Source organism: Trichosurus vulpecula, chromosome 7 (genome assembly GCF_011100635.1).
Source record: "Trichosurus vulpecula isolate mTriVul1 chromosome 7, mTriVul1.pri, whole genome shotgun sequence".
Taxonomy (NCBI): domain Eukaryota; kingdom Metazoa; phylum Chordata; class Mammalia; order Diprotodontia; family Phalangeridae; genus Trichosurus; species Trichosurus vulpecula.
The window spans coordinates 182,372,352-182,395,677 of NC_050579.1; the positions used below are offsets into that span (position 1 = coordinate 182,372,352).

General features: G+C 38.0%; 1 protein-coding gene across 1 annotated transcript in view; it reads left to right on the forward strand.

The window, feature by feature from the left end:
• Positions 1–7,655, forward strand: part of MAP3K7 (mitogen-activated protein kinase kinase kinase 7) — a 76,000-nt gene extending 68,345 nt beyond the window's left edge. Inside the window, 4 exon segments of the mRNA XM_036767056.1 lie at positions 837–898; positions 1,591–1,706; positions 4,247–4,374; positions 4,377–7,655. Of these exon segments, the coding sequence (XP_036622951.1) occupies positions 837–898; positions 1,591–1,706; positions 4,247–4,374; positions 4,377–4,426 (356 nt within the window). The 3' untranslated portion in view covers positions 4,427–7,655.
• Positions 7,656–23,326: the final 15,671 nt, after the last annotated feature.

The following is a 23,326-nucleotide window of genomic DNA, read 5'->3' on the forward strand; positions in this document are numbered from 1 at the left end:
AGAAAAACAGAAAAGTGGATTACATATGAAACCTGTAGAATGATTCATCACAGCTAAAGAACTCTTAAGATACCAGAGAGGCAAGATGGAGTACGGTAGGGAGCAGCAAATCAGGTCACTGAGCCATGAACCTGTTTGTGTAGATTGAATACTGTGTCTCAGCTGGCCTTGTCTTCATTTCTAGCATTCCTTGGGGAGTACTAATCAGTAGAATGCTACCAGTTCACCATTTTGTCCTCTGGTAGCAACTAAGGAAAAATAATGAGATGTGCTGTTAAAATTTCTAATGTCATTCCACCATGCTTTTCCCCAGTACATTTAAACTGTTTTAGCAGAACCAATTAGAAGATTAATGCAACCAAATTGACCAGTTAGTTCACTCTGTAAGGCACAGCCTTAAGTAAGCCTGATGTAAAGGGGAAATGATGGGAGACAGGATTTGGCTAGTACTTGTTTGGACCAGAGTTTGAAGCATCCAGTTGTCAAGTCTCTGCCAAAAGGGAGAATCTTTGATTAAAATGAATTGTGTTGAGTTCTGTTTCATTTTGTTGTGATGGTTGTCAGCCAGCTTAATGCTAAGGTATCAGAGCATGGTTTTAAGAAAAACATCTGATAAATCCACATCTCATTTTACTTCGCATTTATACAAACACTTTATTGGCCATTCTATAGTGGCGAGGTTTTTTTTTATTTATAATCATTTGGGATAATTATTAATACACATTATTTCATGTGGAAAATTATAAAATCCAAAGCATACTTCTCAGTTTCTTTATGTAATTATCTTTGTCATGAAGTAAAAAAAAAAAAAAAACACATGAATGCTTGAATTCTAGATACTAATGGATCAGATAACTCCATCCCAATGGCCTACCTTACACTGGATCACCAACTTCAGGTAACATGTTTGTTTCCTTGCTGAACACTCTTTAACTCAATACTCTTACTAAAAAGAATTTCTCTTTAGAGATGACAACTGGCCTGTTTTTGCTTTTGAATGAAGTTCCAGTAAGTTGCTTTTTAATTTGGGTAATCAAATGAGAAACGTTCAGATTGATCTGCTCTTATGTTTCATTATTCATTTTAAAAGACTGTTATACCTTTATTCACAACTATTTCGTGTACCATTTTTGTTCTTTAAGATCAGAACATTAAAACATAGCAGTTATGTGAGTTACTTCATTATTCGACACACTCTGCAATCCATTTTGGTGTTAATGGGGGCTGAATATATAAATAATAACAAGGTTCAGTGCCTCTGCATGTGATTATGTGAGCTATAAACATCTTTTGGTATAATACAAATAATTTGGCAACCTGAAATTTAATACCCTTAGCTAAGAGAGCTTTAGTCATGGTTCTGTGTAACAAAGAAAGTGTTAAAACAGCAAGTGTAAATTTAAGTTCTGAGTTAACCCTGGCAGGAGTGCACTGAGATTTTCCAGGACATGGTTTAGCACTTATTTTTAAAAGCTTACTGGTTTGTGCAACCTGGTACTGGATAAATATATTACAGTCACAGTCCAACTAGCTAGATTAGATAATGAGATTTCATTTGATTATGTTTTAACATGTCTGATTTATTTTCAGCCCCTAGCACCGTGCCCAAACTCCAAAGAATCCATGGCTGTGTTTGAACAGCATTGTAAAATGGCCCAAGAATATATGAAAGTTCAAACAGAAATAGCATTACTTTTGCAGAGAAAGTAAGTAAACTCTTCATCATCCTGGTCAATTTTCATGCATAGAGATTTTTAATGTGTTTTGAAGTATGTGGAAAGTTTAGGGTAATATTTTTTGCAAAAATGAAGATTAACATGTCTTCAGAATTAATAACTATGTTCCTAACCTCAATCCCTCATTGATAATCCATAATCCAAAGTTTAAATATACTGCTGACTACTTGCAGGGGTCACTGTATCTCTAAATGGGCCCTTTGGATTGCTTATATATGTGCCATTTTTAGTACTAAGGGGGATGCATCAGTAGTATTACAACTCTTATTTCCTGCACTTAAAACTTTTAAAGTTAAAATACTACTGAAAGGCTTAATCACACAAAAAGGTTTTCTCATGTAAGTAAACTATCTCAAGTGACTCATACTTAGTATTTTATTATTATTACTAGGATGGTAATGACTTTTAGGACCAGATTTGTGATTTCATTGCATTAGGGAACTCCTAGGGAGGAAATTGCTTCTTCCAGTGCAGATCAGCACCTGCACTGTGATTTTATAGTCTTAGAAAGATGCATAGGGCAGTGTTGTCAAAACAGTGAACTATACATAAAGATCTCTGAGGGTGCACATTGACTTAGAAAACTATGTATTAGCATTATCGGTGTTTTTAGGGTGCACATTGACTTAGAAAACTATGTATTAGCATTATCTGTGTTACATATTTTTTTTTTGTTACATATTTCCCAGTTATATTTTAATCTGGTTTGGGCCTCTCTCAGGAGTGATGTGGGCTACATGGTGGACCCCTCTGGCCTATAGTGCTGAAAAGTTAAATAACTTCCTCAGGTACAGCTGGTATGGGTCAGAGGCAAGATTTTTTGACATAGATGTTCCTGCCTCTAAAGCCATCATCTCTATATACTGTGCTACAGTGCCTCTCCTTTATTCTATTATTTTAGAAGTGTGATATTCACAGAAATGTTTAATAAAACAACCCTCCAGTGTATATTTGGGAAAGTCATATTATTCTGAAATTGCAACATGCCCATAAGTATACTTGTTCAACCCAAATCAAGTTGAGTTCCCATATGTCTTTCTTTGTACTTCTTTTCCATTTTGTACTTAATTCCATTACAATCTGCAGTTGTATTCCTCTTAGTCTTTGACTTGACACTCAGGAAATGCATGTTTAATCATGACCAAATTGGTGCTGGTGGTGGTCACTAAAATAAAATCCCCAGAGGAAGCAATATTATCTGAAGAAATATGCTGAAAATTAGTGTTAATTGTCCCAGTTTTGGTATAGGAATGAATTGAAAATTGAAGGATGCTATCACAATGAAGTAACTTGTTATAAGTTACTTGTTATTTTGAGGGTTGGGCCTTTCTGAATTTTGATAAATTATTATATATAAATATTATTTATTACCCACTGGCATACCAAATCAGTGTAGTTGTTATAGGAAAAATATTTGAACAAATTATTGCCAGTTGAAGGTGGGGTTAGATACAAAATGAACCATTCTAGAAATTTTAATTCAAGTTAATGAAACCAGTGACACTTGATGTTTATAATTTTGTTGATACTTTTAAGTTACCAAATTAAGTAAATTTTCATGCAAGGGGAAACACTGAGAAAAATTCTAAACAAGAAAGGCAAGAAATTTTACCATTTTAAATACTTGATGTTTTCATTTTACATTCTCTTTTTAAAAACTTATTCTACTTGAGAATTTTATAGTAATTGTTCTCCCTGCCCAAATCCATTTCTGACATACTCATTTTATAAGTTAACACTAAAGTCTGTCGATTTTAGAAGATTTCAATAAAAGCAAGCTCTCTTGGCTTAAGCTCTGTCAAGGTCTTTGATTAGGTCTTTTCTGAAAATATATGCAGAATCAAGTAATATAATCCAAATGTGTTATTATGGGGGGCTTACATGTCACAATCCAAAGAATGCCCAGTGTTTCCAGCAAAGTAGTGTATTCTAAAACAGGAAAGGGATTTCTGTTAGATAGCATCTATTTCAATTAAATGGCTGGAACTGTCTTATCTACATCTTTGGCTGAGCTGCACTAGTTAATATGATTGTGACTTCATAGCATGAATATTGAAGTAGAATTTGTTTGATAAAGCCAAGTACCCTATTCTCCTCACCCCCAGTACCACAAGAAATAACCTCTCCCCTGCCAGTCTTTTCCAGACTGGATAAAAAGGATATAGGAGGTAGTAAGGTGGATCAGACATGATATTCTGATTTTTGTTGCTGTTTTAAGTTGTTGTGCCTCACTTTTATCATCTCTAAATCCTGTAGTTCTAGGAGTGCAGTTATTTAAGAAAGGATTATGTTATTTCTGTAGTTATATTAGGATTATGAAATGATAAAATAGTTTTAGAAGATACTTTCCATCCCACTACAGTATGATTATATTATTGGAACAGTCTGCTTGGCATACATAATGATGGATCAGAACTAAAACTGTAATTGCTTGAACTACCAGTTAGCAACAAATACTATATAAATTCTGTTATCATAATTAACATTTTATTATGTGGTATAATTTTTAGGCAAGAACTAGTAGCAGAACTGGACCAGGATGAAAAAGACCAGCAAAATACATCTCGTCTGGTACAAGAACATAAAAAGCTTTTAGATGAAAACAAAAGTCTTTCCACGTACTACCAGCAATGCAAAAAACATTAGAGGTCATCAGAAGTCAACAACAAAAACGACAAGGCACTTCATGATTCTCTGAGACCTTGGATTTGAAAATCATGCACAGAAAGACTTTTTTTTTTGAGGGGGGAGGGGAAACATTAATACTTATAATTCATGAGTGTTAGCTTCTTGATGTGTCCTGAATGCCTACTCCCTATATTTGCTGCATTTGTTACATCATTTATTTTCCTATTCTTCTGGTGGACATGCAGTTCAACAGTCCTGTTGAATAACATGGGACATCCGTGACTTGAATAAGCAGCAGAATTTAGCATAAAGGCAGATACAGTGAACCATGACTGTGCATGCATGCTTATTGTGTCAAGGCTAGCCTGACAGAAAGAGGAAGTGGGTTAAAATGGCTGCTATATGCAAGATCTTCTTGGTTTTCACATTAGGATGTTACCTCAGTAAGAACAAAACAAAAACTTGGAGAATAGTTTTGTTCTTGTATCTCATCTCAAGCAAATTCAAAATATCACTTTTAGATGAAAAGAAGCATGTCCCAAGTTTAAAGACAAAGTGCTGTCCTAGAATAATTGGTGATACATTGCAGAGACATTTGACCCATAGGGATGATGTAAAATGGAAGGCAATCTGATGCCAACGCCCCTGCCTTACTGATTTCCTTCCATAAGATTTTTGAAGATAAGTAAGCAGCTATTGCTTCATTTTAGAAAAGGAGCAGTTTGGCCTTATCTTACTGAACTGCAATTTGATGGCAATACAGTAAGTAAAATGTCTCTTTTTTAAATGTTTTTAATTAAGTATGATTGTATGTATGCATGGGTTGAACTTAGAACTTTTGTGCCTCCCATATCTCTTAAATGAAACTAAAAAGCCAATGAAAATGATCTATCTTAAATGATCATTCCTTCCACAGTAATATATGCCTGGTTTTATACTACGTATTTGAAAAGCTATGGAAAAAGAAGCAGGATTCCTCATAGACGCGATGAGTTGTTCTGGCTTGAAAGATTTGGATTTGGTAAAGAAAAAGAATCCACTAAACAAGAAATAAAAGCTAGAAAATCGAGAGGGTCAAGTTAAGAAGTAAAAGCAAACAACATCAAATCATCAAGCCCTCTCTGTATTCCAGTGATGTGAGTAATGCCTTCTCCAAGCAAGCCTGTCCTAGAGTGAATGCCTGCTACCTCCTCTTTGCCTGAAAAGAAAAGGAGCCACACTTCATCATCTAGAAATGGAATAAGAGAGAGAGAGAGAGAGAGAGAGACTCTGTGTGTGTGTGTATCCTTCATTGCCCACAATCATGTGGATAGAAATAACTTTAAAGTAGTAATAAAAGATCATGGAGTACTTAGAATTTCTATAGCCTAGTAATATCTTTTCAGCTGGCATAAAGTCAGTCCCAGTGGATAAGATGTTATTCTCAAATTTTGAAAGCATTTATATTTTCTGAGGAGAAAATTTTTAAAATAACAGGTTGCTGTGTCATCAAAATGCCAAAAAGATAATTGAAACTTTTATGGGTGGTGTTTAGTGCTGTATTTCAGATGAGCATTTAGTCTTAATGTTAGAACTGTTGATTAAAATATGAGTCATAAAAAGGACTTTTTTTCTTCCATTTTCTCTTTCCACTAAGCTTCATGGTATGTGTTTTTGTACATGTGTGTTTATATGCACAGGCATTTATTTGTATGTGTTTGAGAGAGATAATAGTTATTAGAAAGATGAAGGATGATTTGTTACTAAAGACTGCCATTTTTAGCTTAAATCTATTCTTGGGAAGTCTCTGGAAGCAAAAATTTTCATTTTTTTTAAATAAAGGGAGGGTTATCATTCCCAAATAATTTGATTAGCTAGCTGAAACTGATATTGGGATCAACTTAAGGGCACACATATTTATAGCAAAACATAATTGGCAGAGAAAATAACTGTAGAATTATGAATAGCACAGTTATCCAAAGCATTGCTGCTTTCATACATCTGTCAATCTACTGAAATGGACTCAGTCCATGAGCAGTGATTTTCATAACATGTTTCAAAGCATGATGCATAGCAGCATGGATGTGAAGGCATGATTTCACCTGCATGGTTAATAATTGCAGATGCCAGATCATATCTCAGGATATCAACTGGTTATTGCTGTCACTACCTATATATAAAAGGGGAAATAGAAGTTCTTTAGCTTATGTGAAGGTCATGCTAGTTTGAGGACATGGTACATAGTTCACATGGCCATTTTTAGAGCAGTTGCTTCTTTGTTTACAGTCAACTCGTATTTTTTAAGTACTGTAGTTCTCCTATACATTGAGTGAAACTCAACTTGTTTAGTAGTTTGTATTGCCAGTCTAAAGTTATGTGTGTTTATTTTTTGTTTTGTTTTTATTTTTTTAACAAGGGAGTAAAGACAATGACTAATTATGCGTGGTAATGGGGAACAGGGATAGATCATGTGAATCCCTAAATAATCCCCAAACTTCATGTTAACCAATTTCTTCACCCTCCTAAACGCAGTTTTATCAAGAAGCCAAATTTGATTCATTCTACTTTTTAACCTTCTTGCCTTGACCATCAAAGACGAGTGAGGTTGAGAAGGAAGGAGAACAAGAATTTTAGCTGATCTACCAACTAAATGATCAACCTTGATTACTAAAAGTTGGTTCTACCTATGTAACATATGCCTACCTTAAAAAGACCTGTGAAGAAAAATATTTGTTTCCTCTGAGATCTATGCAGTAGCAATGATTTTTTTAAGTCAAACAAAAATCAATCACCAGTATTTTCCATATAGCACCATTAGCATGTTCTGAAGGCTTTTGTTATACAGTTGTTTACAAATGTTGTACTTGTCTTTTGTTAAAATATTTTGGCTTGTTGACTATTTTTCATGTTACTCTTATGTTCCTAATTAAAGTTATCCCTCCATATATTCATAGAGGTGAAGCATCTATTTTTTTTCTCTTCCTCTCACCCCTTTTTTAAAATTCTGACTTTCACCCCCTTGTTTTCTGCCTTAAAAAGTTGATGAACTCTATACTTATTCACAATTTTTATGTAAGATATTGTGTAATGCCAATATTCTTCTGTATTCCATGTGATTCTAACCCCCCAACATGCTTTTTTTGATTTATTTTTGTTTTTGATGAAAAATTGAAGATTGTCATTCAAACTTGTATATAAAATGGCAAATTATTTCATATGATATAGGAATGAGCTGTGTGGCTTTCTGCTGCAATAGTGTATTTACCTTACACAAAATCTAATAAAAACTGAAAATTTTCAGTATCCTCGTAATACCCGTACACTAACTTATTGTTTAAGGAAGTACTGTGTTTAGGGGTGGGGATTGGAAGCTATTATTTATATTACCTATTTTAGTTCAAGATTGTTTTAAGTCAAAGGATTTTATCTTTTTAATTATGCCTGTGAATCGTGAATGAATGATTTGCTGTTTTCTTTGTCTCTGGATGACCATTTTCTTAATGCTTTTCTCTACCATCAGATGCTTCCATCAGACTTTTCAACAAACTTAATCATAATATCCATCCTATTTTCTCCTCATTTCCCCATCTGCCCTGCCCCCATGATATACATAACACTTACTAAATTCATATCTGTTTCTTCTTATGAGGCCTCCCATCTTTAGCACATCCATTCGGAGTGGCCTCTTGGCTATTTGGGATGATGCCAAGTTGGTTTTCAGTCCGCTTCAATCAGCATTTAGTCTGTGAACAACTGCACCCTTCAGAATCACTTTAACCTTCTACTTTGCTCTTTTAGGTGAAATTCTCCTTGTATCTTAAATGAGCATGGCACGCAGCACATACACCACACACACACACACACACAACACACAGACACACACACACACACACACCATTAAATTTATATATTGACTAAGAATGGCAAGCTTGTGCACTAAATGATGGTGAATGCTGTAATTGGAAGACACTGGGACATCACCTTTGAAGTTTTTACCCAAATACTGTCCTGTGTTGAAAAAAAAAAAAGAAATTTTAAAAGTAAATGTTTTTTAGACTTATCATTTTAAAGCAATTTAAAAAATAGTGTCTCTAAAGAAGACATTTTGCCAAAAGATACGACATATTCACAAGACCTGGTAGTTCATATGGAAACTAGGTAACTAGGCATTTTATCAATATTGAGGATATTTAAAATAATTTAGTCCTTGATTCTGTAAGGCATAGAATCACAGGATTTTTTTGAGCATTTCCTTATTGGAAATCATTTGTTTATCTCTTCATTTACAGGTGAGGAAACTGAGTTCCAAAGAGATTAGCTACATGATTTTGTGCAGGTCACTTAATGGCACACTTGAGACTAGAACCCAGGTGTCCTGACTCCCAATGCAGAATAAATTGTTAATACTTCGAACAGAATTCTTTGCTTTTGATGTGCTACATAAAAGCTAGTTAAACCCCATCGTCTATGGTAAGTACACACATCAAAGAAATGTAAAGTTGGTAGTACAGTGCAAGTTTGCTAGTAGAGAGCAATAAGTTACTTCAACAAGCATCTTAGTGCCTTTTTACTCTTGTCTAGAGCTCTGTGCTAGGCATGGTCTAGCCATTGAGGAGGAGTTTACAAAGTTCAAATAAGATAATCCTTGACCTCATGGAGCCTGCAGTTTTGTAGATAAAAACATAATGCATAATATTCATATATGTGTAAGGATGTATAACGTTTATTAGAGAGTTGCAAAGCAGTATCAGAATGAGTAGGGGGTATTAAATAATTGTTTATAGGAACTTGGAGCTAGAAGGGATACTTTGAGGAGACAGATCCAGAGAGGTCACCTTATCCAGATTAAAATTGGTAGTATCAGCTTATTTGAATCCATGTTTTCTGACTCCAAATCCAGCACTCTACCATGCTGCCTCCTTTTAGTGTAATAGAAAGGATTACTGAACTTCAGTACAACTGGATGTGTCAAATATGCAGCTCACACACTCCAAGCACAGCCTGAACCGATTAAAATTTGGGGAAAACTGGGAAATATTTTTAAAAATACAATAAAACATAATGTTAATGTGTGGCTTTCTAAGTCATGTGCCTGCAGGGATCCTTATGTGCAATATTTAGTGGAGACCATTTCAGTCTTTTAATTCTGTCCCGTCACTTAATTCTAGGCATGAGAAAGGTACATCATTCAGAATTTTTATATTTAATGAGAGGTACTGCTTCAAAGGCTTACCATTAGCCATAGGACAACCCTTTTGTCTAGCACCAGGACTGAATCTGTTCAGATGGCTCTTAACCCCACCCCAACTCCCTCAACCCATGCTGCAAGCCAGCATCTGAAATTTGTTGCCTTTCTAGCACTAATTGAGCTTGATTTTCTTCATCCACAGGAGGATGGCCTCTGGTTCCTTTTATCCTATCCTTTAGCCTGGCCAGCCTCTTCTCAATAACCTCTACAGACTTGGTGAACTGAAACACAGCCTAACCTTGTAGACTTGCAAAAGTAGGTCAAGCCTATTTGACAGTGAGTTTTAGCCAGTCACATATGACGTTCAAACATTTTGTAAGCCACTCTTCCGTTAAGCATATTGCAGAATGAGAACTCATTAAACATCAGCTGACTGAGGGTATCTTAAAATTTGCGAGTAATGAAATAGTCTTTACCTGTAATTTATGGTGACGATATTGATGCATATGATGGCAGAATAGTTTCTTGAAAGCACCGTGAAATTACGAAGTAAATACTGTACACTCGTCTTCTAAAGAGCAAGAGAAGTTTACAAGACCCTAACTGCCTTTTAGACCTCCCTGCATGTTCTGAGTTTTGGATTCCTGAGGCATAGTGTTAAAATTGTGACTAAATTAATACTTGACTTACTGAAACTAAAGTAAAATTAGGAGAAAGTGAAATAGGAAGGAAACAGCCATAATCTATTTTAGTAGGACTGTGTGGCTGTTTTAATTGATGTTCTCCTAATAAAAAGGGTAGATCTCATGGTTCTGACTGGGGCCCATCTCTCTCTACTCTGCTCTCTCTTGGTGATCTCAACAATGCCCATGGGTTCAATTGTGTCTGTGTAGGTGACTCCCAAACATAGATAGAGATCTATATCCAACCCTGTTCTCTCCTGAGCTCCACTTTCACATCAGCAACTGTGTTTTGAAGATTTCCAACTGATGTTCCCATAGGTGCCCCCTATTAAACATGCCCCAAATAACTCACCTGACCTTCCTAACCTCCCCACTTAGTTTGTGCCCTCAGTCATCCCTTGAACTTCTTTTTTCCCTCATCCCCCGTATCTTGTCAATTGAATCTCTATAACATCTCTAGCAATTAACCACTTTACTAACTCAGCTTACCACCCATTCCAGACCTTCAGTACCTCTCACCCAAATTATGTAAAAGCCTTTAATCGATTCACCTACCTCAATAAGCAACGTCCGGTTGAGCCTCCACACAGCTGCCAAAATAATATTCCTAAAGTATAGTTCTGCCCATGTCACTAACCTGCCCGGCAAGGTGGTACGTACAGTGGATAAAGTGCTGGGTCTGGAGTCAGCAAGACCTGAGCTCAGATCTGGCTTCAGACACTCATTAGCTGCATGACCCCGAGTGAGTCACTTAACCTCTGTTTGCTTCTACATCTTCATCCGGGAAGGCAACAACACCTTCCTCTCAGGGTTGTGAGGATCAAATGAGATAATTAAAAAGGGCTCAGCACAGTTCCTGGCACATAGTGAGTTCTATATAAGTAATTTAGCTGTTATCGTTATAACGCGTCCTTGGCTCACTATAGTCCTTTGCACCAAATTCAGATTTCCCCACTTGACATTTAGAGCCCTTCACAATCTGGCGCCTGCCTACCTTCCCAAATTTGTGTTTCATTACTTCACACTATTGTCCAGCCAAACCAGCCTACTTGCTGTTCCTGTTTCTCCTAATTCCCCCACCTGCCCTACATCTCATCTCCCACCTCCATGCCTTATGCATACGTAGGCTGTGCCTCGAAAGCACTCATCACCTCAACCTCTTTAAATCCCTAGCCTTCTCCAAAGCCCACCTCAAGCCCCATTTTCTCTGTGAAGCTTTTCCTGACCCCTCGATTATTATTGCCTTCTTCCAATCATAACCCTCCCCCAAAAATTACCCTGCATTTATTTTGTATATGTTTTATATTTTCTTATCTGTGTACATATCATTTGTATGAAAAGAACTCAAGCTTCTTAAGGGCAACAATTGTTTCTTTTTTGTTTTTTCTTTGTTATCCTATTACTGTGTAGGACAGGGCCTCAGAAGTACCACACACTTAAATATTTGTTGATTAATAAATGAGTACCTGCTCAATTGCCCCATTTTCCATTCAAACTGGCCTTCTTGTTCCTAGAACAGGACATTCTATTTCCCACTTCCATGGCTGGAATGTTCTACCTCCATACTTCTGCCCTCATGGAACCCCTAGTTCCCTTCAAGGCTTATTAGCTCAAGTTCCTACAAGAAGCCTTTCCTAATTCCTCCAATTGTTAGTGTCCCTGTCCCCACACGCATACTATTTTTTCTATTTAATTTTCTGTTTACATGTTGTTTCCCCCCAGTAGAATTTAAGTTCCTTGAGGGCAGGGACTTTCATTTTTTTTCTTTTTTTATTCCATAACTAAGCACAAGTGCCTGTCATAGGTTCTCAATATATGCTTGTTGATTCAATTAACATCTGCTATGTCTAGAGCACTAGAGAAAATATGTCAAGTTTAAATGGGATATGATTCCTTCCAACCAGTAACTTATAATCCAGTTCTTGATAATAAAGAATCATAGAATTTGAGAGTTGGAAGAGACCTCAACTGCCATCTAGTCCAACCCATACATGAAAGGAAACCTGATCACAACATATACAAGTGGTCAGCCAGTCTCTGCTTTGAGACTTCCAAGTACCTACCACCCCTTGAGCTGTCCCACTCTGGGACAGCTCTAATTGTCAGGAGGTTTCTTCCTAACACCAAGCCTAAATTTGCCTCTGCAACTTCCACCTATAGCTCCTGGTTCTGTCTTCTGGGGCCAAACAATAAATGTAGTCCCTCCTTCACATGACAAACCCTTAAATGCTTGAAAATAGCTCTCTCTCCCCACCCTCCTGCTAGTCTTCTCTTTTGCAGACTAAACACCCCAAATTCTTCATTCGATCCTCATGACAATAGCAAAACCCACTATTTTGTACTTCTCAAATGTTCTTAGGTTATATTATCTTATAAATATGTGAATCTGAAGGGGAGGTTCTTTACCAATCTGTTCAATGTAATCGACGCTCCCAGATCTCTCTGTTTAGCTCTAGGCTTCCTTCAAACTCCAATCCCACATCACAGTGCCTACTAGACATTTAAACTGGATACCCCATAGCATCTCAAACTCAATTATGTCCAAAACAACTCATTGTTTCTCATCAAAACTGACCCCTTGTCAGTCAACATTATTATCTAGGATGCCATTGTCATCTCAGGCACCCAGGTTTAAAAACTTCCATGCCATCCTCAATTCCTCATTCACCCTATGTATGCTAGTCAGTTGCCAAATAATGTCATTTCTGTCTCCACCACATCTGTCACATATATCCCCTTATCTCCAATGATATAACCAAAAGCCTACTTCAGGCCTTCAGCTTCTTTCACCTGGGCTATTTGAATCATCTCCTATTTGTTTGCCATTCCTCAAATTTCTCCCCATTCCAGTCCACACAGCTGTAAAGGTGATTTTCCTAATGTGCAAAGCTGACCATGTCACTCCACAACCAATCAAATTCCCCATGACTTCAAAATCCTTTGGCATTTAAAGCTCTCCACAACTTGACCCATACCCAGCCTTACACATTATTCTCCTTCACACATTTGTCAATCCAGTTGCCTTCATGAAGTTCCATATACACATCACTCCATCTTTTATCTCCATGACTTTGCACAAATTGTCTCCCATACCTTCCATTCTCCCTCCTCACCTTGGCCTTTTGGATTTCCAGATTTCCTTCAAGATCCAATTTAAATGCTACCATCTACATGAGGCCTTTCCTGGTTCCCCTAGCTGCTAGTGCTTTCCACTCAGGCATTCCTTTACATCTGCTATTTTTTATAATGTGCTTATTGTCTCTCTGTCTCTCTCTCTCTCTCTCTCTCTGTCTCTCTCTTGTTAGGATGTAAACTCTTTGAAGACAGCAGCTGTCATCTACATGAGGCCTTTCCTGGTTCCCCTAGCTGCTAGTGCTTTCCACTCAGGCATTCCTTTACATCTGCTATTTTTTATAATGTGCTTATTCTCTCTCTGTCTCTCTCTCTGTCTGTCTCTCTCCTGTTAGGATGTAAACTCTTTGAAGACAGCAGCTGTTTAGCTTTTGTCTCTGGATTCTGAGCACCTAGTACAGCACCAAGCATAGAGAAAGTGTTTAAATGCTTATTGATTGATTGTTTCTATATCAATATGTTTTATAAACTCTAGGTTCCAACAAATATCCTAAGTTTTAAGAAAGATGGAAAATCAAGCTTGATTTATTTATTACATAGATCATACTAAACATTTAACACAGATAGATGCTATTCACTTGACTTGGAAACCAATCTTTTTTTTCATTCCTTGGCTGCACATGAAGTAGACGAATTGATCTGCCTACACAATAGGTTCATTTTCTGAGACAGAGCCTTTATCACCAGTCTCTTAAAAAACAGCCTTCTAACATCAGTACAAACAAAGTTACGAGTGACATAGTCATGGTGACAAAGTTGTAGGTTGTTAAGAAGTCCATTTGTGTTTTGTTGACTAGTCTCCAGAGACCTGTGATTAGGCTGCAGTTCATCTCCACTTGGCCTGACTCATCAGTAATTGACAGGCTTCCTACCACAAGAATCTAAGCATTACTTCCTGCAGTTTGCCCTCAATATTTAAAAAATCCCTTTCCCCCTCAACAAGCCTGGCTATGAGTCCCCTCCCTTAAGAAGGAGGGGATTCTTCATCACCGCCCCAATCCTGCCCCACTCTCCATCCTAAAAATGAGAACGTATTGGTCAGCTGAATTAGTTCAATGTGGTTTTTTTAAGTGTTGAGATGGTAGGATTTTTCTTTAATGTCTAAAGTTGCCCAAAGATATCATATAAATAAGTCATATTAAGGTCTTCATGAAGCAGCAGCCATGGTACAATGGCTTAGGACTCAGAAAATTCCACCTCAAAGACAGGGGTTGGTGAGGCCTATGGACTCTTGAAAATAGTGTTTTAAATGCATAAAGTGAAAGAGGAAACCAGATACGGTATACTGAAATTTAAAGTTCATGGACTCCAGATTAAGAACCCCTGCCTAGTCTGTAATTTGCAGAGCAAATGACCAGACATTTATAGTGGCAGAGAAAGTTTCCTCACTCACAATTCCCTACAGTGGTGAAATCATAGGTGCATTACAGAAAGAAGGGGAAAAAAGACCTTCCTGGGTTTGTCACTGCAATTGATGCACTCTGGGAAAGGTTAAGAGTTTATTATAAAGAGCCAGGAAGCTACAAGTTGGAAGTTAGGCCAACCCTAAAGGAAAGTAAGTGAAGTAAAATCTGAAACATCGAAATCATTCTTTATTGGGTTCAGACTTGGGATTTCACAAGATCTGTACCCATACAGATCAGTAGCTCATATATCTGCTCTTTGTCTTAGAGTTGCCTGGGGTACTGAGAGGTTGAAGAACACAATGGTCACACAGCTAGGACTTTCAGAGGCAGCGCTTGAACCCAGGTCTTTGATTTAAAAGCCAGCTCTCAGCTGTATCTCTTGCTGCTTCCCAAAAGTGACATTTTAACTGCCAAAATGTATTGGCGAGTTCACAGTCCTTGTTCATTCTGTAAAATTGTGATGATTATAACAAAGCTTTCCTTTTGAAAATAAGTTTATGAAAAGGAGCACAAAATGATGGTGTCATAGTTCTTAAAAGACAGGTTAGCAAGGCAAAAGAAACTGTTGTAGTTTGAACTCTGCCCACCTAGGGATGCCAAAAACAGTTGGGGTTTAGGCTCTGCCCACCCAGGGATGCCAGAAACTATTGCTATTTCATGATGTGTTGTAGTGGAACCTTCTCAAAGAATTCAGTCAGACCACCTCTAATCTAGGTATAGGCATTTATTGAGATTGACGTCTTTTCATGAAGTGGGCTGAGTTCCAAGAGGGGCCAGCAACTTCAGAGAAAGCAAGATGGATTTTTATAGGGTAAAGATGCAATTACATAACAGAAATTATGAATATTAAAAAGGCCGGAGGGGTTTGTTAAGGGATTAGGTAATAGGGGAGGGGTCTCAGCTACAATAGAACTGTGCATGTGATTACCCACAATGCATAAAGAAAAACCCATTGGGGGAGAGGTGCATGATAATAATATAATAATAAGCTTCTCTATGTCATAAGTTCACTCTGGTTCTTTGCTACTACTGCGCAGGTGCCTACTTAAGGAAAATCCCTTCTATTATTTGGGGGTCTACATCACGCTCGGGCATCCTGGTGGTGCTGCTTTCTGATAGGCTGAGTATTGTGGTCCTGTCTAAGGCTAGATGGATGTGGTTGTGATTGAGTGCATGGACACACCTGCTGTTTCTATGGGAAATATTAGAAATGGGTCTGGGGGCAGTGGCTAGCTAGAAGCAGTGGCTGGGATCCCATCACATGGACACACTTGCTGTTTCTGTGAAAAATACGAGTTCATGGAAACACCTCTTGCTGTAGTGAGCAGTGAGGCATATATGAAGAAGTGAGGATATTGAGTGGGGGGTGGCGTGAGTGGCTAGGTAGGGGCAGTGAGCCTGCTGTTCAGTGGGACCCATAAAGAAGTTAGAATATTGGGGCTGGGGGCAGCTTTATTAGGATTCCATGAGAACTTCAGGAAGACATTTTAATAAACACGATGTTTGTGTGAGAGATGTTATTGAAAGGGAGCACTAAGAAATAAATTGCACATGATGGCTTATAGATACTCCAAAGACACAGTTAAAATGAGCATCAGAGGTGGGATTCTATAATAGTCTTCTGATTTCAAAAGCAGTATTTTTTCCACTGTCCTCCTGTCTCATTGAATGGAATTTGCTTTGGAGATAAAAAAAATGTGGGTGTTAGAACCCACATAAGCAATGTAGTATAAGAGAAAGAGCAGGCTTTATTGTCAGCTCTTCAATGTTCTGTTTATCAACCAGTCAACAAGCATCTATTGATCTGATGATAGAAGCAATATGATATAATTCTGTAACTGGGATTTAAAATCCTTAAGAATCTGTAGATTTCAGGGTATCTGTGAATTTAGATGGGGGAAAACTTATGTATTTATTTGTAGTAACTTCTAACTTAAATTTAGCATTTCCTTCCATTAGAAATGTAGTCAACAAAATATTATTTTGAGACTGGGCCCATGCCACACAAAAAGGTGAAGAATCCATGATGTCGTGCAAAGAGTGATGGAAAGTTCTTACACTGAAGTCAAATGGTTCAGCATCAGAAACTGATGTGGTTTTATTAGTGGAAAGATATTAAAGAAAATTCATTATCATCTGCTCTGCTGGTCCACTCTAACAGCCATGGGACCTTTTCGTCTGACTTGCGGCTGAAACTTGTATGGATTGTCTTCCCTACTAGAATGTGAGCTCCTTGAGGGCAGGAACTGCATTACTTTTTGATTTGTATTCGCAGTGCTTAACACAGAGCTTTGCACACAGTAAGTACTTAATAAATGTTTTATTTATTCATTCATCCATTTATTTGGAGTCAGAGGATCTGGATTTGAACTCCAGCTTCTGTCACTTGCTACCTTTGTGATCTTGGTCAAATCACTCAGCCTGTTCTAGGCCTTACTTTCCTCATCTGTTGAGTGAGAGGGTTGTACTAGACCTCTGCAGTCTCTCTCAACTCTAAATCTACAGTCCCCACGAATTGGCTAAATCCTGAATGCCAAGTAGAAAAGCCACACAATTAAGATCAGGATCAATTATTAAAGAGTAGTAACCAGTGTCTGGCACATAGTAGGCATTTAATAAGTGCTTATTGACAGACACAATAGAGTCCTAAAGGGATCAGATCTAAAACTAAAACGGAAAAAAAATATGACAGGTATACTTTCAAGAAAAAAAGAGAGGCAGTGAGGTGGCACAGTGAATGGAGCACCAACCTTGAAGTTCAAATCCAGCTGTAGATACTTACTAGCTGTGTGACCCTGGGCAAGTCATTTAACTCTGATTACCTCCAAAGAAAGAAAGAAAAAGAAAAAGCATTTTAACATTTTCCTTTGTATAATGCCAAATGTAACACCAAGGAAAATACTGCCTGCCTGAAGGAAGAACTGATGACAGCAATCACCTCTGTTTTTAATTTTCATATAATTTATCTTTATCAAAGCAATACCACTAAACAAAAAACAAAAAAACTTATGATAGTTTAACCAAAACCAATAATGATAAGATAGAAAATCACATTCAGGGAAAGAAGTATGAAGAATATTTTTTTTAAATTAGTGTATTCAAATAAGCAGGGATTGTTATAAATGTTAGGATACCTGAGCATTTGACTTTTTTTTTAGAGACATCACTAAGAACATCAGGAATATCTTTCTTTTCTTAAATGGGGTGGTGACAGGGAGAGAGAACAGGGGAAATAGCTAGTGAATAAATTAGTGAATTCCTACAAAGACAATAGAAGAAAAAAGGGGAAAAGTCAACTAGTCCATGTATAGTCATTTAGAAAAGGAAAAATTGCCAGGTTACAACTAATAGACTGTTGTGAAAAGCAAATATCCCAGGCCAATTTCATTGCCTTTTATAATCATAACAGGTCATGTATGTATTAGGCAAGCAAGGATAGCAATAGTCTAGGACTTGAGATTATTTTTTTCTGAGGAAAATAAGGATAAAGGGAAAACGAATTGTTTCTGGGAATATGAAAGTCTTTTCCAACCTCACAAAGGATGTTAGCTCCACATTCACAGATGATAAAATATTTTAATATAGCAGAACAGTTTGGTCAAATATAAGAAGTTAGGGGTTATATGAATGATGAAGCATGCAGTGGGTATGGCCATGTTTCAGTATATCACAATGAGGAATTTTTTCAAGAGCAGTATAAAGGATATCATCAGAGAAATGTATGTCCAGAAAAAAACGAGACTGGTCAGATGGTAAGAGCAAGGAATGACCTATAGACAAACTACATGTGCCATTTGTATCCATAAAATGTCAAGAGAATCAGGAGAAGCACCTCAACATATTGGATAAACCTCCCCTCTTCCATGATGGATAAACAGGAGGATATGAACAAGAGTCATACAGGATGGGCAAGCATGCATGGATTGTTAACTGGAGGGAGGGAATACCTACATGGATGAAATCAAAGGCACATTAGAATACTAGAGTGATAACCACTAAGACAAACAATACAAAAAACTGGAATCCCTTTGCGGGGGGAGATATTTTTAAAATAACAGCCAATTCCCTTGAATCATTTGAGATCATTTATGTGGAGATGGAGCTGAATTCATTGATAATGGTTTTACAGCAATATACTTCAGGCTACTACTATGTGTCACCACCAGATGCTGCCTTACTCCTATTTTGAGATGTATGAGAAGGCTAGTGAAAATACTATAGCTTGGGAACATTCATTGTGAAGTAAAGTGAATTAGTTTTTGCCAGGGATGAATCCAAAAGAAGCGTCTTCTCCACATCGTGCCATTAATTGACATCAGGGCACCCAATAACCAGAACTGAAATTGGTTGTTACTAATTCCAGTCACTTCTTATTAAAGGCCTCTGATTCTCACACCAAGATTCATATTTACTTAAGGCACAGCCATAAATCAAGGGTATAGGTAATCAACTTTTTTTTCCTTTGCTCTCAAAAACAGGCTGGTATTTGTGCTGGTTTTGCAGTCTTCAAAGCTCTAGTATTACAGCTATAATTGTGCCTTTGAGCTTCATTTAGCATCCAAATAACCTGATAGTATAAATAATGACCTGTCCTCAAAATGACAAACGCTGATCTAGTCCCCGATGGTGAGAATCAGGACAAGTGCTATTTTAATAGACTGTCCCATGAATAACCAAGGTCCATTTAAATCTCAATTAGCTCCATGAGCTCTGGCCCCCACACTGAAATGTAGGCTGTGATTTGGCAAAAATAATCAGCATCTTGGAAAAATTTTCCACCTTATTTTTGTTTGTGAAATAAATTGACTTAAAAAAAAAGTATTCCTCCAATGACTCCTGCTGACATATGGCAGCCACCCAAGGCTCTCCAGAGGTAATTTGATGGAGTCCAACCTTTGCCAGGCCCTACCAAACCAGAAACATTTCAAGTATCGAACCAGCAATAGACTGCGCATTGGTTGTGTAAGGGCCAGCCGAGCTAAGTTTAGAGGGTGAGTTAAACAGGCAAAGTTCCTGATCCTCATGCTATTGAGGTCCAGAGAAGTTACTCTAAGGTGTACAGATGTAATAATCAGCAGAGATAGTATTTGAACATAGTCGTGACTCCAGAGTCAGGCAACAAGTTTTATTAAGTGCCTACTATGTGCCAGGCACTGTACTAAGCGCTGGAGCCGCAACAAACAGTAAAACGCAGTCCTTGATCTCAAAGAATTCACAGTCTAATGGGGGGAGACAATATGCAAACAACTACATGCAAAAAGAAAGATATAGAGGATAAAGTGGAGGTAATTATAGAAGGAAGGAGCTGGCATTGAGAGGAATCAGGAAAAACTTGTTAGAGAAGGTGGACTTTAGCTGATACCTGAAGGAAACCAGGGAAGACAGGATTTGAAGATGAGCATTTCAAGCATGGGGAACAGCCAAGGGAAAGGCCCAGAATAGGAGATGGATTGTCTTGTTCAAGTAACAGCCGAGAGGCCAGTGTCACTGGATCACTGTGTAGGGAGGAATAGGAGAGAGGAGGTGATGAATAAGGTCTAAGAAGACAGGAAAGATAAGAGGGGGACAGATTATGAATACCAAACAGCCAATACTAATTCCATTGTACTACACTGTCTCATCATTAAATGCAGTTTGCTTTTATAGATCAGTGTTGTCAAGGAAAGATCACCAAGTTGTTACCAACTTTTTAACTATCAGTCGATCAATGAACATATATGAGCATGTGGGGATACAAAGAAAAGCACCCATAAAATGGCTCCTGCCCTCAAGGGGCTAACATCTTACATTACCATTAATGGTGGAAGCATGTATATAAGCAGTTACATACAAGGTACATACAGAAGAAATAGGAGGTAGCCTCAGAAGGGAAGGCACTAGCCTCAAGGGGAAAGGTCTGCTGTAGAAGGTGTCATTTGAGCTTATGGCTCTGGAGGAGAAAGTGAGACTGGCAACTTTGCACAGCCCTCCTTCGCTCATATCAAATTCAATTGCAAGTCATGTCATCATCTCCCTGATGTCATGGTCCTCAAGAACAAAGGACAAACCACAACCAGTAAGTGGTCCAAGCTTCCCTATTGGGGACCCAGCTGGCCAATTCCAATTGGGCAACTCCTCTCTCCTCCTTATCCCGCCCCTCCCCCCTCCTCCCCTTACCTGAGGATGTTCTGCCCAAACGAAGGTAAATTTTGATAGCTAAAACCTACCTAGTTAACTTGGGGCTTACAGGCTAGATTTCTTTCTCAAAGACCAAGCATTAAACCCAATTCATTCTGGATTTCATTGATTGGACAACAATAGGGCCCTGCTCTGCCCAGGCACCACTTAATGGTTATTCTTTGGGCCTCATGGCTCAGAGTGAATATAAATAGTAACTCTCTTTTAACCAGCAATCCTGAGGGTCTTCCCCTCCCAGTTTAATTTTTTTTTTTTATTTAAAGGGGTCATCCCTTGACTCACTTCTTAAAGAGGACTATTCAATGAATGGGTGTTGCCTCACTCAGAGTGAGAACTTGAAAAGAACTTAGCTTAGAAAGGCCAAGGTCCCCTATTATGTCCTGGGCCATCTACAGTCATCCTGATCGATATCTGGCCACTGGACCAAGATGGTTTTGGAGGAGAAAGTGAGGGTGGTGACTTTGCACAGCCCTCCTTTACTCAAATAAAATTCAATTGCAAGTCATATCAACATCTCCCTGATATCATGGTCCTCTTCACGATTAAAGAACAAACCACAACATTTGAGCTGAGTCTTGAAGGAAAAGATCAGGAGAGAGTGCATTATAGGCACGGGGGACAGCCAGTTCAAAGACATGGAGATGAGAGATAATAGAATGCATGGAGGGGAGTAAAGTGTAAGAACATTGAAGAGAAGGGGTAGAGCCAGGGTTTGAAGAACTTTATATGTTAAAAAAAATTTCTGTTGGATTCTAGACTAGAGAGCCACTGGAGTTTATTAAGTAAGAAGGCTGATATTAACAGATGTACACCATTTGGAAGATCACTCTGGTAGTTTGTGGAGTATCTGTTGGAATGGGGCAAGACTTGAGGCAGAGAGACAAATTAGAAGACTACTAAAAACACAGTCTGGGAGAAAGGAAAATGAGAGCTTGCATTTATATCTTGGTGAGTGAAAAGAAGATCTATTGAAGAGATCTGTGGAGGTAGAAACAACAAGCTATGGCAACGAAGAGAAAGGGGGAGGAAAGAAGCATTTATTAAGCACCTACCAAGTGCCAGGCATTGTGCTTACTACAAATACGATCTCATTTGGATTGGATTGGATATGTGGGATGAGCAAGAGTGAAGAGCCAATGATGATATGGAGATTGTGAACCTGGGTGACTAGGAGCATAGGGGTCACCAGGTCAGTAATAGGGAGATTCAGAAGAGGGGAAAGTGTTGGGGAAAACATAGTGAGTACTGTTTTGGACAACTTGAGTTTGAGATATTTATGGGATAGCTAGGTTATGATATTTTAAAGATAGTAAGATAAAATGGGACTGGAGATCAGGAGAGAGGCTAGGGCTAGATCATCAACATAAAGATGATAATTAAACCTATAGGAGCTCATGAAATCACCGCTATCTTATAGGGTAGAGAGAGAAAAAAGAAGGCAGCCCAGGACAGAGATCTAACTAGGATTATCCAAAATTAGTGGGCATAATATCTATGAAAATCCAGCAAAAGATTAGTCAGGTAGAAAGAGAACCAAGAAGGAGTCATTAAACCCAAGAAGATAGCATCCAGGAGGATGTGGTCAACACTGTCAAAAGCTGCAAAAAGTCAAGAAGGATGAAGAGTCAGAAAAGGGCATTAGATTTGTCAATAAAGATGTCATTTGGTAACTTTGGAGAAAGCAGTTTCAGTTGCATGTTGAGATTTTAAGCCAGGTTGTAAAGGTTTTAGAAGACAGAGAAGAGAAGAAGCACCTGGTAGGTAGATCTAGCATAGGTGGCTTCTTCAAGGAGTTCAAAAGGGGAATAGAGATATCGGACAAGAGCTAGTAGGGCTGGTAGGATCAAGTGAAGGTTTGTTTTGTTTTTTAAGGATAGGGAGATAGGGGTATGTCTGTAGGCAGCATGGAAGGAACCAATAGATAGGGAGAAATTGAAGGTTAAAGAGCTGGTTGATAATGGGAGCAAACTGCTAGAAAAGACCAGAGGAAAAGGGAGCAAGAGTGCACATATAAAGCAGTTGGCCTTTGCAAGGAGAAAAGTAACTTCATAATTAGAGACAAGAGTGAAGGAGGAGGTATTGGGAGATGATATCAGGACATGAGATGAGGAGGAAAGAAGAGGGGCTTCTTGGGAAATGAACTCAACTTTTTCAGTGACTTATAAGGCAGAGGGAGAAAGTATCATGGCAGGCTTGAGGAGATAAGAGGTTTAGAATAGCCCCTGTGGTGAATCAGAAAAACTGGTTAAAGAGGGGTAGAATTGCCTTACTACAGTGAGGATCCAACTGAGATTGAAAAATAAATTTGTAGTAGACCCAGTCAGTGTGATTTTGTGACTTCCTCCATTTCCATTCAAGAAGATATAAATAAGTAGGAGTGAAGGAGTTAGAAGTGAC